Source organism: Rhinoraja longicauda, chromosome 17 (genome assembly GCF_053455715.1).
Source record: "Rhinoraja longicauda isolate Sanriku21f chromosome 17, sRhiLon1.1, whole genome shotgun sequence".
In the NCBI taxonomy this organism is placed as follows: Eukaryota; Metazoa; Chordata; class Chondrichthyes; order Rajiformes; family Arhynchobatidae; genus Rhinoraja; species Rhinoraja longicauda.
In genome coordinates, this window is record NC_135969.1 from 13223710 (window position 1) to 13236408 (window position 12699).

At 48.0% G+C, this 12699-nt stretch overlaps 1 protein-coding gene across 2 annotated transcripts in view; it reads right to left on the reverse strand.

Annotated features, from left to right (window-relative positions):
• Window positions 1-12699, reverse strand: part of LOC144601768 (sodium-coupled neutral amino acid transporter 3-like) — a 155696-nt gene that overhangs the window by 30056 nt on the left and 112941 nt on the right. For both annotated transcript variants that reach the window (XM_078414160.1, XM_078414158.1), the window contains exon 8: window positions 1527-1609. In XM_078414160.1, the coding sequence (XP_078270286.1) occupies window positions 1527-1609 (83 nt within the window). The remainder of the gene's footprint in view (window positions 1-1526; window positions 1610-12699) is intronic.

The following is a 12699-nucleotide window of genomic DNA, read 5'->3' on the forward strand; positions in this document are numbered from 1 at the left end:
AGTGTTTCAACATGCTTGTTGGCATGTTGCATTGCACAGATATAAAGGTTCCAAGCTTCCTATGCCTCAAATAGTACTTACTTTCAACTTTCATTTAAACTTTAGACTTTAGACGTACCGATAGAGATTTAGACTTTAAGCGGCCCACCGAGTCTGTGCCAACCTGCAATCACCCCATACACTTGCCCTATCCTACACACCAAGGACAGTTTTACAACTCAACAAAGCCAATTAACCTACAAACCTGTGCATCCTTGGAGTGTGGGAGGAAACCGGAGCACCCGGAGAAAACCCACGTGATCACGGGAAGAATGTACGCACTCCGTACAGACAGCACCTGTGGTCAGGATGGAACCAGGGTCTCTGGCGCTGTGAGGCAGCAACTCTACGGCTGCGCCACTGTGCACCCTCATTTGATCTTGAAATGTATATATCAGTCCTTTCATCATCACTGGATTTAAATCCTTGAACACCTCACCCAACAGCACTGAGAGAGTACCTTCACCCACGGAAATGTGGTCATTCATGAATGTAGCTCACCATCACTGTGCCGCTGTAAGGAGCGGAGCAGTGATGCATCTGGTGGAGTTGCTGCCTCACAACACCAGAGACCCAGGTTCAACTCTGACCTCGGGTGCTGTCTGTGTGGAGTTTCTACATATGACAGTAATTTTGGTTTTGGTCCACAATATCCAGACTATCTCTATGCAAAAGCACAGGAATCAGAACAACAGATTCCACAGCTTACATGACCGCTTCATATGCTTTTCTGCCACTTTTCACTTGCTAACTAGTAGATTGAGTCTATTTGTTCTGTAAACCCATTGTCACGGAGACCAGCCCATCTAGAGTCATAGAGTCATGGAGTCATACAACACAAAAACACGCCCTTAGGACCAACTTTCCCGTGCCGATGAAGATGCCCAATCTACATTAGATCTATCTGCCTGGATTTGGTCCATATCCCTCTAAACCTTTCGTATCCATGAACGTGTCCAAATTATTTTTTCAATTATGTTTTAAATACCTGCCTCAAGTACCTCCTCCGGCAGCTCGAAATGCGTAGGAAAGAACTGCTGATGCTGGTTTAGACTGAAGATAGACATAAAAATGCTGGAGTAGCTCAGCGGGACAGGCAGCAACTCCAGAGAGAAGTAACGAGCTCAGTCTGAAGAAGGGTCTCGACCCGAAATGTCACCCATTCCTTCTCTCCGCAGATGCTGCCTGTCCCGCTGAGTTACTCCAGCATTTTGTATCTGTCCTCTGGCACCTTGTTCCATATCCCCACCACCCTCTTCTCTGAGTCCTTTCAGCATTCCATTACATGCCTTAAAATAGTTGATTTCATGCTCTAAAAATGGCACGGGCATCATAAGGATATTGCGCAGATCCTGAACTTGAATACCACAGCTGGAGCAGCAATTCCTGCCCCTCCAGCATCACACAGCGATGCATCGACCAGCGTCAACAAAAGTGAATTTTCTCGCATCCCATCACAGAAATATCACAATGCGTCCAAAACTAACCGAGTTGTTTCATCAGGGCCAGAGGCAACACCACAGTGGCAGTGGCGATGATCACCAGGTAGTTTCCATTCAGGTACCATTCTCTGAAATAAAATAGAATTCAAGTATAAGTTAACATGGAAACTCCAGTGAGAAATTAATAGTCAAGTCTCAAGAGTCAAGTCAAGAGGGCCAAGAATGTTTTATTGTCGTGTGCCCAGTAACAGAAAAGTTACTCCAGCATTTTGCGTCTACCTTCGATTTAAACTAGCCATCTGCAGTTCTTTCCCACCTCCTCTGGCAACTTGTTCCATACACCCATCACCCTTTCTGTAAAAAAGTTACCCCTCAGGTTCCTATTAAATCATTCCTCCCTCAACTTAAACCTACGTCCTCCGGTTCTCGATCCCTTACTCTACCCAATCTATTCCTCTCCCGATTTTGTACACCTCTATAAGATCATGAAGTCTTATAGGGAGTTAGAATGGTCAGCAACCAGGAGACCCAGTAGGCCTCGCGGGACCACATGCAAGTGTTTAGCGAGACAGTTTAAATATCTTCCTGTTCTGACCAGGAGCTCTGGGTCCAGCCATCAAGTTAATTGAGGCAAAAGCAAGGTTACCACTAGATTTTAACCTAATGGTGACAAGTTTTTCAGGTCTCCAAATGGTTTCATCATCTTACTGAAGCATTTAATAATGTGCTCACAAATGATCCCACTGCAGCCCGAACGGTTCTTGCTGAAAGATTTCACAGCGCTATTGGAGGGACTGTGCCAAAGCCCATGTTTCTCTTTCAGTCATCACTAAGGCTGATTATCTGGTCCATTAACAGGTTGCTGCTTGAGGAAGCAGGCTCTGTTCAATTTATTTCCCACATTAAAACCGTGACTGCACTTCAAACACCACTTAGTTGGTTGTTATGCACTTTGGAATGTCATGTAAGATGTTCCACAAACCCAATCTTGCCACTCATTCCAAGTGTTGCTTTTTTGCTGAAAATCAGCATTAAATGAAAATCACTCCCTCATTCAAAGCTGATTTGATACGAACTGATTTGATCACTGTGGAGCAGAAATTTGAACTTGCGTATCAAATTTTTTTTTTTAAGTACTTTTAAGCAGCAATAAAATGTTATTCTGGGCATGTTCTGATTAGAAAGCCTGTTCTCTTCGCCAAGAGGTGAGTAACTTTGAAAATATTTAGGCAGTTCTTGTCTGGAGACACAGTCTTCTGTAGTCAGCCTCTGGCTGCGTTGCCTGGCGTTCTGTATTCAAAGAAGTACTCTACTAGAGAATGAAGAGCATTTGGTAGCAGAACTCAGGAACAGCTTCATCCCCTCTGTAATCAGGTGACTGAATGGTCCTTCCATAAGCTAGGGTACTGTCCAATTAACCTCTACCCCATTGCGGACATTGGACTGTGGAATTGATGCGCTATAATGCTGAGAACTACACTGATGAGCCAAAACATTATGTCATCATGGGCACTCTGACCGGTCTGCGGCTAGGAGCAGGGTGTGATGCACTGTGCATTGTGACACATTCCTCCCGTGACCACCATTAAAACTTTCTGTGACTTGTGCCACAGTTGACCTTCTGTCGGTTCGGACCAGACGGGATAGCCTTCGTTGCCCCCGCGCATCTATGAGCTTTGGGCGCCCAACACTCAGGTCTTTACTCCTGCCCATTTCTCCTGCGTCCAACACATCAACTTCAAGAACTGACTGTTCACTTGCTGCTTAATATATCCCACCTCTTGACAGGTGCCATTGTAACAAGATAATCAATATTATTCACTTCACCCGTCAGTGGTCATAATGTTTTGGCTCATCGGTGTATATTCTGCTCCCTGTATCTTTTCCCTTGCTCTACCTATTGTACTTTGAGTTTGACTTGATTGTATTTATGTATAGTCTTATCTGATCTCTTTGGATTGCAAACCAAACAAGGCTTTTCATTGCACCTCAGTTCAAACCTAAACCTAAAGAACTGGTGATTTACTGTTTTGGACTCAGAATCATAGTGCGTGGAAACAGGCCCTTTGGCACAACTTGCCCACGCCGACTAACTTGCCCCATCAGCACTACGATCACCGGTTGCGGGAGCTTCAATCGCCCCGACTGTGGATGGTTCGACTCCCCCGACCGCAGGAGATAAAGGAGGAAAGAAGATAAGACTTTATTGCCTTCCATCACAGTGAGGAATGTGGATGAGCTGCTGTGATGGATGTTTATGTTAAATGTTTATGTGGTTGTGTGTTTTGTTGCTTTTATGGTATGACTGAATGGCAAATCAAATTCCCCGTATGATTTACATACTTGTTTTGTTTTCATACTTGGCTAATAAAATCTATTACAATCTTAAACCTATGGTTCTCAATTCCCCAACTCTGGGCGAAAGACTCTGTGCATTTACCCAATCAATTCTTCTCAAGATTTTGTGCACTTCTATACCTTTTTCACACAAGGTTTGGTCTGCGCTTAAAACAAACTGCTGGAGGTACTCAGAAGGTCCAGCAGCATCTGTGGAGGCAAAGGGATGATCGAACTGCTGGGATCACTGCTGGGATCTGATGTATTGGCCTTTGATCTTTCACAAAAAGCTATGGTTGGTTCTTCAACACTTGTAAATAAACGAAACAGTGCAACACAATAGCGATTGACATTTAGCAATAGGTTTCGGTTTATTGTTGTCACGTGTAGAGGTTCAGTTCATGTAATACTATACCTAAACATAATTATCTCGATGTCAGGTACAATAGAGCAAATGGGGAGATACAGAGTGCAGAATATCGGTCTTAGCATCAGTTCCATAGACAAAGTCCAATGCCTGCAAAGAGGTGGTGGTGAATTGGACAGTACCTAGCTTATGGAAGGACCATTCGGAAGCCTGCTAACAGAGGGGAAGAAGCTGTTCCTGAGTCTGGTGGCGTGCCCTGGGTGAAAAGTGGAATCAGAGGGGAGGGGATGAGGGCAGATGAAGCTGGGGTTGGGGAAATGGGGAATGGGGAGGTGTATAATGAGAGATGAAGAGCAAGTGGAAGAGGAGTGTTCAATGCTCACACCAGTGGGTTGTAAGATCTCCAAACAAACCAGGAGATGATGTTCTTCCAAGTTGCTTCAGATCTTTGGGGCCACTGAGGACAGAGTGCAGGTGATCTGCCTCGCTTACGGTTGGCTTCACCGAAGTCGAGGAGGCCATATCGCGAGCTCCAGGTGCAATAGACCAGGGGGGACGAGGTGCAGGTGAACTCCTGTTTCACCTGGAGGGGTGTTTAGATCACTGGACACTGGTGGAGGGAGAAGTTGATGGGACAGGTGTTACAGCTGCTGGGGGAGGTGACATCCACGAACAGGAGAGTGATTAAATGTGCACAGCCTGAATTGTTCTCTCGTCTTCAGGGCGGCGTAGTGGCGCAGCGGTAGAGTTGCTGCCTTACAGTGCCAGACACCTGACTACGGGGTGCTATCCGTGTGGAGTTTGTACGTTTGTACGTGACCACGTGGGTTTTCCCCGTGTGCTCCACTTTCCTTACACACTCCAAAGATGTGCAGGTCTGTTGGTTAATTGGCTTCTGCAAATTGTCCCTAGTGTGTAGGATAGAAGTGGTGTACAGGTGATCGCTGGTCGGCGCGGACTGGGTGGGCCGAAGGGCTTGCTTGCAAGCTGTATCTCTAAACTAAACTAAACTAAACCACATCTAGGGTCCCATGTGCAATAGATTTTTGAAAGCATGTGTTAGCATATAATGCACTGCCTATTTAATACATTTCTCCAGGCACCAAAGAACCTCTGACATACATTGTTTACTAGCATCCAAACCTCACTGAACATGGATGGGCTTAGCAACAGCAACAGTTCACCAGTCACAGTTAAAACAAGTACATGGATACGAGAGGCCTTAGTAGCTGACTTCCTTCTGTCTCCTAGAAACGAGGTCATAATCAGCATGTGAACCTAAACACCCTAAGCAAGGTGAACTAGATAAAGCAGCGTAAGCTAGATTGTAAAGAACTGAGGGAAATTATAAATTACAGCATAGATGTCAATTAAGCAATTTATTTATATTTTCATGGAGATGACTTTTTGACTGAAAGTGGAGGAAACCAAACATGCTTTGTAGTGACGTTATATGAGCACACCGATTTGTTAGCACAGAACATTACTCAAATTAATATTTACTCTTGCATTTTTATGATTTATTTTTAATTGCCTGCCTTCCGCGGTTGTTTGAATAGAATTACAGATAAGCACACTTGCAAAATCAGTTGCATGTGTGTGTGTGTGTGTGTGTGTGTGTGTGTGTGTGTATGTGTGTGTGTGTGTATCTGTGCTTGCATGTGCACTCGTCTGCCTGTCACTGCGCCACTAACAGACTAAATGACGCGTGGTTGTAGATAGGATGCTTGATGGAGCAAATATAAATCACTGCTGCTGAAACATAGCAATGAATAGAATCACAAAGGCAGCACTCAAACAGTTGCCCACCTAGTGTTGTGCCAGTGAATCAGTACACAAGGCCTTGAAGATGCCCTTCTTCTCCTTGCGTTTGAGGCAGCAGAAATTATGTAACGCCCTCCAGGTGCTGTAGCCAGTGCAATGTGCTGTTGTCCGAGGGCCGTGAGGTCTACCCCTCCACCAGGGGTTCGGAGGACAGTGCAGTCGAAAATGACGTGCTGCGCTGTTTGCTGGTCTGCTCCACACACGAAGGCTGCTGATGGCCGCAACCCCCAACGATGCATGTTGGCGTTGAACCGGCCGACCCCTGTGCGGAGCCGGTTCAGGGCGACCCACTCTTTGCGGGGCATGTCCGAGCCGGGTGGGGCTGTGGTGTTCGGTGCGACAGTGAATTGAGGAGGTGGCGATGTCTGTTCCCAGCTGGTTCTCCATGCTCCTAGTATGTTGAAACCGGAGCCACAGAGGGTCGCTGCATGACGGGAGAAAGGGTGACGAGATGACAGGCGTTGAGTTGCTGTGAATCCTGGGCGAGGTGGTGCAAAAGATGTTTGGCGTCCGATGGGGCCTTGCACACCAGCCTATGAGAGAAGAACTCTCTGCGAAGCTTGGCGGGTGCGATACCTGCGAGCACCGGCAGGAGATCCGTCGGAGTATGGCGTAGGCAGCCGGTGATGATCCTCATGGTGTCGTTGAGGGTGGAGTCTAGCTTGCTGGTTTGAGCGCTGCGGCACCATGCTGGGGCGGCCTACTCAGCGGCGCTGTACACGAGTGCAAGAGTACTGGTTCGAAGAGTAGATGTCCTGGGGCCCCATGACGATCCGGCCAAGCAACGCAGGAGGTTGTTCCGTGCCGAGACTTTAGCACGGAGAGCTTCAAGGTGTTGCTTGTAGGTCAGCTGCCGATCTAGTTTCACCCCGAGGTATGTAGGAAATGGGTTGTAGGGTAGGGGTGACCCATTGAGGGTGACGGTTAGCTGGCGTTGAGCTTCCTTGTTGTTCAGGTGAAAGGCCATTGTGGTGGTTTTTGCCACACTCAGTTTTAGTCTCCAGGTCTTACGGTAGCCCGCGACAAGTTCCATATCCGCCGAGAGCACATCCTCAACATTTGACCAACTCTTGTCCTAGTGCAAGTAGGGCCAAGTCATCTGTGTATCCATACTGGCTGATATAGAGATTGAAGAGCATGGGGGCCAGTACCGAGCCTTGGGGGACTCCATTTCTTAGGCGTCGCAGTCGGCTAGATTGTCCGTCGCTGGTCTTGAGTACAAAACTGCGGTTGGCAAGGATGTTGGCAAGGAACCGCACTAAATGACGGTCAGGGATGGTTAGGAGGAGCTTCAAGATCATGCCCTGGTGCCACACAGTATCATAGGCAGTGGTGAGGTCCACCAGTGTGATGCTCGCATTGTGACCCTTTTCGAAACTGTCTTCGATGTCATTGGTCAGCTTGACTATTTGGTGGGTGGTGCAGAGTCCACGCCAAAATCCAGCCTGTTCAGCAGGTAGTTGAGGGTCAACGATTGGATGGAGCCGGGCCAGGAGAAGCCGTTCGAGGAGCTTGTACAGGACACAGAGGAGTGAGATGGGCCGATAGTTCCTTGGGTCGTCCGCAGGCTTGTTTGGTTTCGGTAGCGCAATGGCGGTGGCTTTCCGCCAGATCTTCGGAATGGACTGACCAATGAGGCAAGAGGAGTAAAACTCACGGAGCCAGACCTGGCATTTAGGGCCGCAGTGTTTCAGGAATTCTGGGGGGATGTTATCAGGACCCTGAGCTTTTCCACATTTCAGTTGAGAGATGACAGTAGAAAGTTCTGCAGAGGAAAAGGGTGTTGACAGGTGCCCATCAGCGCCTGGAGCTTTCCAAAGATTAGTGGATTCCTGTTTGACAGAACGAGTCTGGTTCTTGTCCGTATCTTTGGTGTGGCCATTGGTCAGGAACTGTTGGGCGATGGAGTTGGCCTTGACAGGGCAATGCTTTGGGCGGGTACTTCGACCGGTGAGGCGATTGAAGGTCTTCCATGCCACCCTACTGGAGTGTGTGAAGTCGAATCCTTGGACTGTCTCTTCCCACCGCTCTCTGCGCTTCTTGTCAAGGCAGTTTGTCAGTTCCGCAGCCTTGGAGGCAGCCTCTTCGCCAGGTTCAGCGTACAGGAATGAGTCGTAGCATGCGTCGCACTCTCCGTCCCATGTGGGGATGTACCGGCGATGATAGCCGCGAGTATGGAACTCTTTGCTGCGCTGATGAGGAGTTTGCAGAGGGCTGAGTAGGCATTGTCCATGTTGTGGTGAGGGTGGGAAGGCTGTCGATCCAGAGGTCCACCAGCCTTGTGAACTGGTCCCACCTGGCCTAGCGAAAATTCCACCTCTTCGCAGGTTTGGTTGGGACCGGCTCGATGGGGTTGTCCGGGATAATCAGAGATGGACGATGGAGTCCAGAGATGCCCTGGGAGTTCAGAGGTCAGCTGTGGGAGATGCCCTGGGGGTTCAGAGGTCAGCTGTGGGAGATGCCCCGGGGGTTCAGAGGTCAGCTGTGGGAGATGCCCTAGAGGTTCGGAGGTCGGCTGTGGGAGATGCCCTGGGGGTTCAGAGGTCAGCTGTGGGAGATGCCCTGGGGGTTCAGAGGTCAGCTGTGGGAGATGCCCTGGGGGTTCAGAGGTCAGCTGTGGGAGATGCCCTAGGGGTTCGGAGGTCGGCTGTGGGAGATGCCCCTGGGGTTCTGAGGTCAGCTGTCGGAAATGCCCTAGGGGTTCGGAGGTTGGCTGTGGGAGGCGCCCCGAGGCGCGGAGAAGGAGCGATGGCCGCGGGAGTTGAGGGACGGCGTGTTTGCGGGTCACTGCGTCCGTGGAGTGGGCCCGCTGGAGGTTCCAGCTGCAGCCAGGGTATCGCATGGACAGGGCATCATTGGAGGCCCCGAGGAGGTCAGGCGAGCAGGGGGATTGGACGCGGCCTAGAGCAACATGGAGGGATGGTGGAGGACACCGACATCCTCGCCAGGCCAGGACGACCCCTGCAACTCCGACTCAGTGTCAGACCGGGACAACGGGCCTCTGAGGCCAGGTCAAGATTCTACATTTTTAAGAACTTTAAAACTTGAAGGACACAAAGTGGCATCAGAAACGTGTCGACTCTTGTGTAATCCACTAATCTTACGCTCTTTACACAGGTATCATTGAACCTGTTTTTACTGAAGATTTTTCTGAAGATATTACTGATTTTACTGAAATATATGCAAAAAGAAAATAATTTCATTGTACTAGGAACATGTGACATTAAATTACCATTGTACCATTGAATCTGGTATTGGAAATGATCGGTCAGCTGGATAGATTTCATTCTTCAGTGTAAAATGGATACCTTGTTATGTACTGCCGTATAAATCCGTCTATTTAATGGAAGCAGCTTATTAGCCTTACCCCAGCATAGCTTCAGGTGATACTATTTCCAACCTGTACCTGATGAGTCCCTCACTCCTCTCTGAAGTTGCCCAGATCTAGAGAGACAATGAACTACATCACTATGCTACAGCATTCCAGAAGAAGATAAATTACTGCTCTGGGTCAACCCGGGATGGATGGTAAATGTTGATCTTGCCATTGATGCCTACAAACGTAATAATGGATTTTTAAGAAATCTCTGACCGTGCTGTCTGTGTGGATTTTCCACGTACTCCCTGTGACTGCAAGGATTTAGTTTAGTTTAGTTTGGAGATGAAGTGTGGTCAGCCCACCGGGTCTGCGCCGACCAATGATTACTTAGACACTAGTTCCATGTTATCCCAGTTTCGCATCCTGATCCTGTTACAGATGCATCCAGAAAAAAGCTCGCCGTCACAGGGAGATCGTACAAACTCCATGCAGAGTGCACCTGTAGTCAGGATTGAACCTGGGCCTCTGAGGCTGTGAGGCAGCAACTCTACCGCTGTGCCACCGTGCCGCTCTCCAAGAGGGGTCCGCAGGCCTTGTTCGGGGCCAAGGGAAGAATCGACGCACCAATGTTTCCTTTTTTTACTTTAGAAATATAGCGTGGAAACAGGCACTGCAGCCCAATGAGTCCACATCGATCAACGACCACCCATACAGTACTTCTATTCTACATACGAGGGACAATTTACAAAAGCCAATTAACCTACAAACCTGCACGCCTTTGGAATGTGGGGGGGATTCCGGAGCACCCAGAAAAAAACCTCACCGTCGCAGGGAGAACATACAAAGTCTGTACGGACAGCACCCCGTACTCAGGATTGAACCCGGGTCTCTGGCACTGATAGGCAGCAGCTCTACCGCTGCACCACTGTGCAGTCATTCTCAGTATCTTCGTGGCTGAAAGAACTCAGTATTCCCTCTGGCTCTGACAGTGGCAGTCTTTGGCCTGGCCGTCCTGATCCTGTTACAGATGCTCATTTTTATGGCTCAGGCCCTGAATGGATGCTGCTGTTGCCAGCATGTCCAACACCTTCCAATGGAGACTGTAACGACAGTCTGCGGCCACGCTCAGCTCATTTCTTAAACCCATCGTTTCCACCAAGCGGCCTGTTCATTTCTTGGATTCTTGAGATTCCAGTGGAAAATTTTCAGTGTGCTAGAAACTAAAGGTTCTTTTGTATAAAACAGACATATGGTTTCACTGTTTATGCAGGAGGTGTTCAGGGTGGCACAGTGCCAGAGACCCCAGTTTGATCCAGGCGTCATTTGCTGTCTCTGTGGAGTTTGCACGTTCTCCCCATGACCGCACGGGTTTCCTCCGGGTGCTCCGGTTTCCTCCCACGCCCAAAGATATACAGGTTTGTGGGTTAATTGGCCTCAATTAGGATCATTGGTTAATTTCTCATAGGAGGTGGATGAGAAAGTGGGTTAACGCAGAACTAGTGTGAACGGGTGACCGACGGTCAGCGTGGACTTAGTGGGCCGAAGGGCCTGTTTCAATGCTGTATCTCAAAAATAAACTAAGCTAAACTACTCCACTTACAGTGTGACCTCTTTAAATATCTGTTTTAGCTCTAAGAATTAGCGCAGCCCTTAGTGAACCACTTCAGCAAGGCACATGGGTGCACTAGTCTTTTCAAGCACGTTCCAATCCCTCGATCTCCTTCTACTTCGATGTTCAAAACCCAAAAGGTTGAGTGGGGAAGATAGGAAATAAATTATTTTTAAAGATATGAAGGCAGTTTAAATGACTCTGCAGTTCCCAGTAAAATAGCTGCATCTTAACTTGCTTATGGGAGTCACACCACCATATAAATGCAGCAGCATAACACTCCAGTAATAGTCAAACACTGCGGCTGCATCAGCAGCAGAAGACATGAGAAAGGGCTCAGGGTGGGATTAGGAATGCATGTTCAACATTACACCCCAGCGGTATGAAAACTGACTTCTCCAACTTCAAGTAACCCTTGCTTTCCCTCTCTCTCCATCCCTCCCCCTTCCCAGTTCTCCAACCAGTCTTAGGGTCTCCGACTACATTTTATACTCTGTTTGCTTTGTTGTTACCCTCCCTCCCCCAGCTAACAATGATCTATTCTACATTTTCCTTGATCATCATTCCCTTTGTCCTGTTTCCACGCCTTACTGTTCCTTATCTATGTATCCCCTTCTCCCCTGACATCAGTTTGAAGAAGGGTTTCGACCTGAAACGTCAGCCATTCCTTCTCTCCAGAGATGCTGCCTGTCCTGCTGAGTTACTCCAGCATTTTGTGTCTATCTTCGGTTTAAACCAGCATCTGCAGTTCCTTCCTGCACATCACTGCTTCCTGCTGTCTAATTTTAACCAGAGCTGCATCATGATCATTTGACATACAGTGGTTTTGGTCATTTTTTAAGTGCAAAACGTCTTCACACTAGAGTGGAATCCATTTGGTAATTCCTCTGCAAAGGTTGGCGATAATTCTGCCGTAATTGGGCTGCACAGTGGTGCAGCTAGTAGAGCTGCTGCCTTGCAGTGCCAGAGAACCGGGCTCGATCCTGAGTTTGCACATTCTCCCTGTCACTACATTGTTTTTTTCTGGGTGCTCCGGTTTCCTCCCACATCCCAAAGACATGCAGGTTTGTTAATTCCTCAGAGAGATGTGCATGTAAATACAAAACAGGACATAAAATGCTGGAGTAACTAAACAGGTCAGACAGCATCTCTGGAGGACATGGACCAGGACCATTCTTCAGAATGATTGCAGGGAGGGGGCAGAAAGCTGGAGGAGAGGAGGGGCAGGACAAAGCCTGACAGATAATCGGGTTGAAAAAGGTGAGGGGGGTTTTGATAAGCAAATGGTTGGACAAAAGCAAAGATAAAAAGATAGAAGGTGTCAGACAAAAGGATTGATGAATTACAAACTGTGAAGCTAGAGGAAGGAAAGTAGGGGGGAAATACTGTGTGTGTGTGTGTGTGTGTGTGTGTGTGTGTGTGTGTGTGTGTGTGTGAGTGTGTGTGTGTGCGTGCGTGCGAGTGAGTGTGTGTGTGTGTGTATGCGTGTGCGTGTATAGTTTTCTAAGTCTATTTTTAAATATTATTTCTCAATGAGCGTAGGTTCACTAGGTTAATTCCCGGAATGGCGGGACTGTCGTATGTTGAAAGGCTGGAGCAATTAGGCTTGTATACACTGGAATTTAGAAGGATGAGGAGGGATCTTATTGAAACATATAAGATAATTAGGGGATTGGACACATTAGAGGCAGGAAACATGTTCCCAATGTTGGGGGAGTCCAGAACAAGGGGCCACAGTTTAAGAATAAGAGGTAGGCCATTT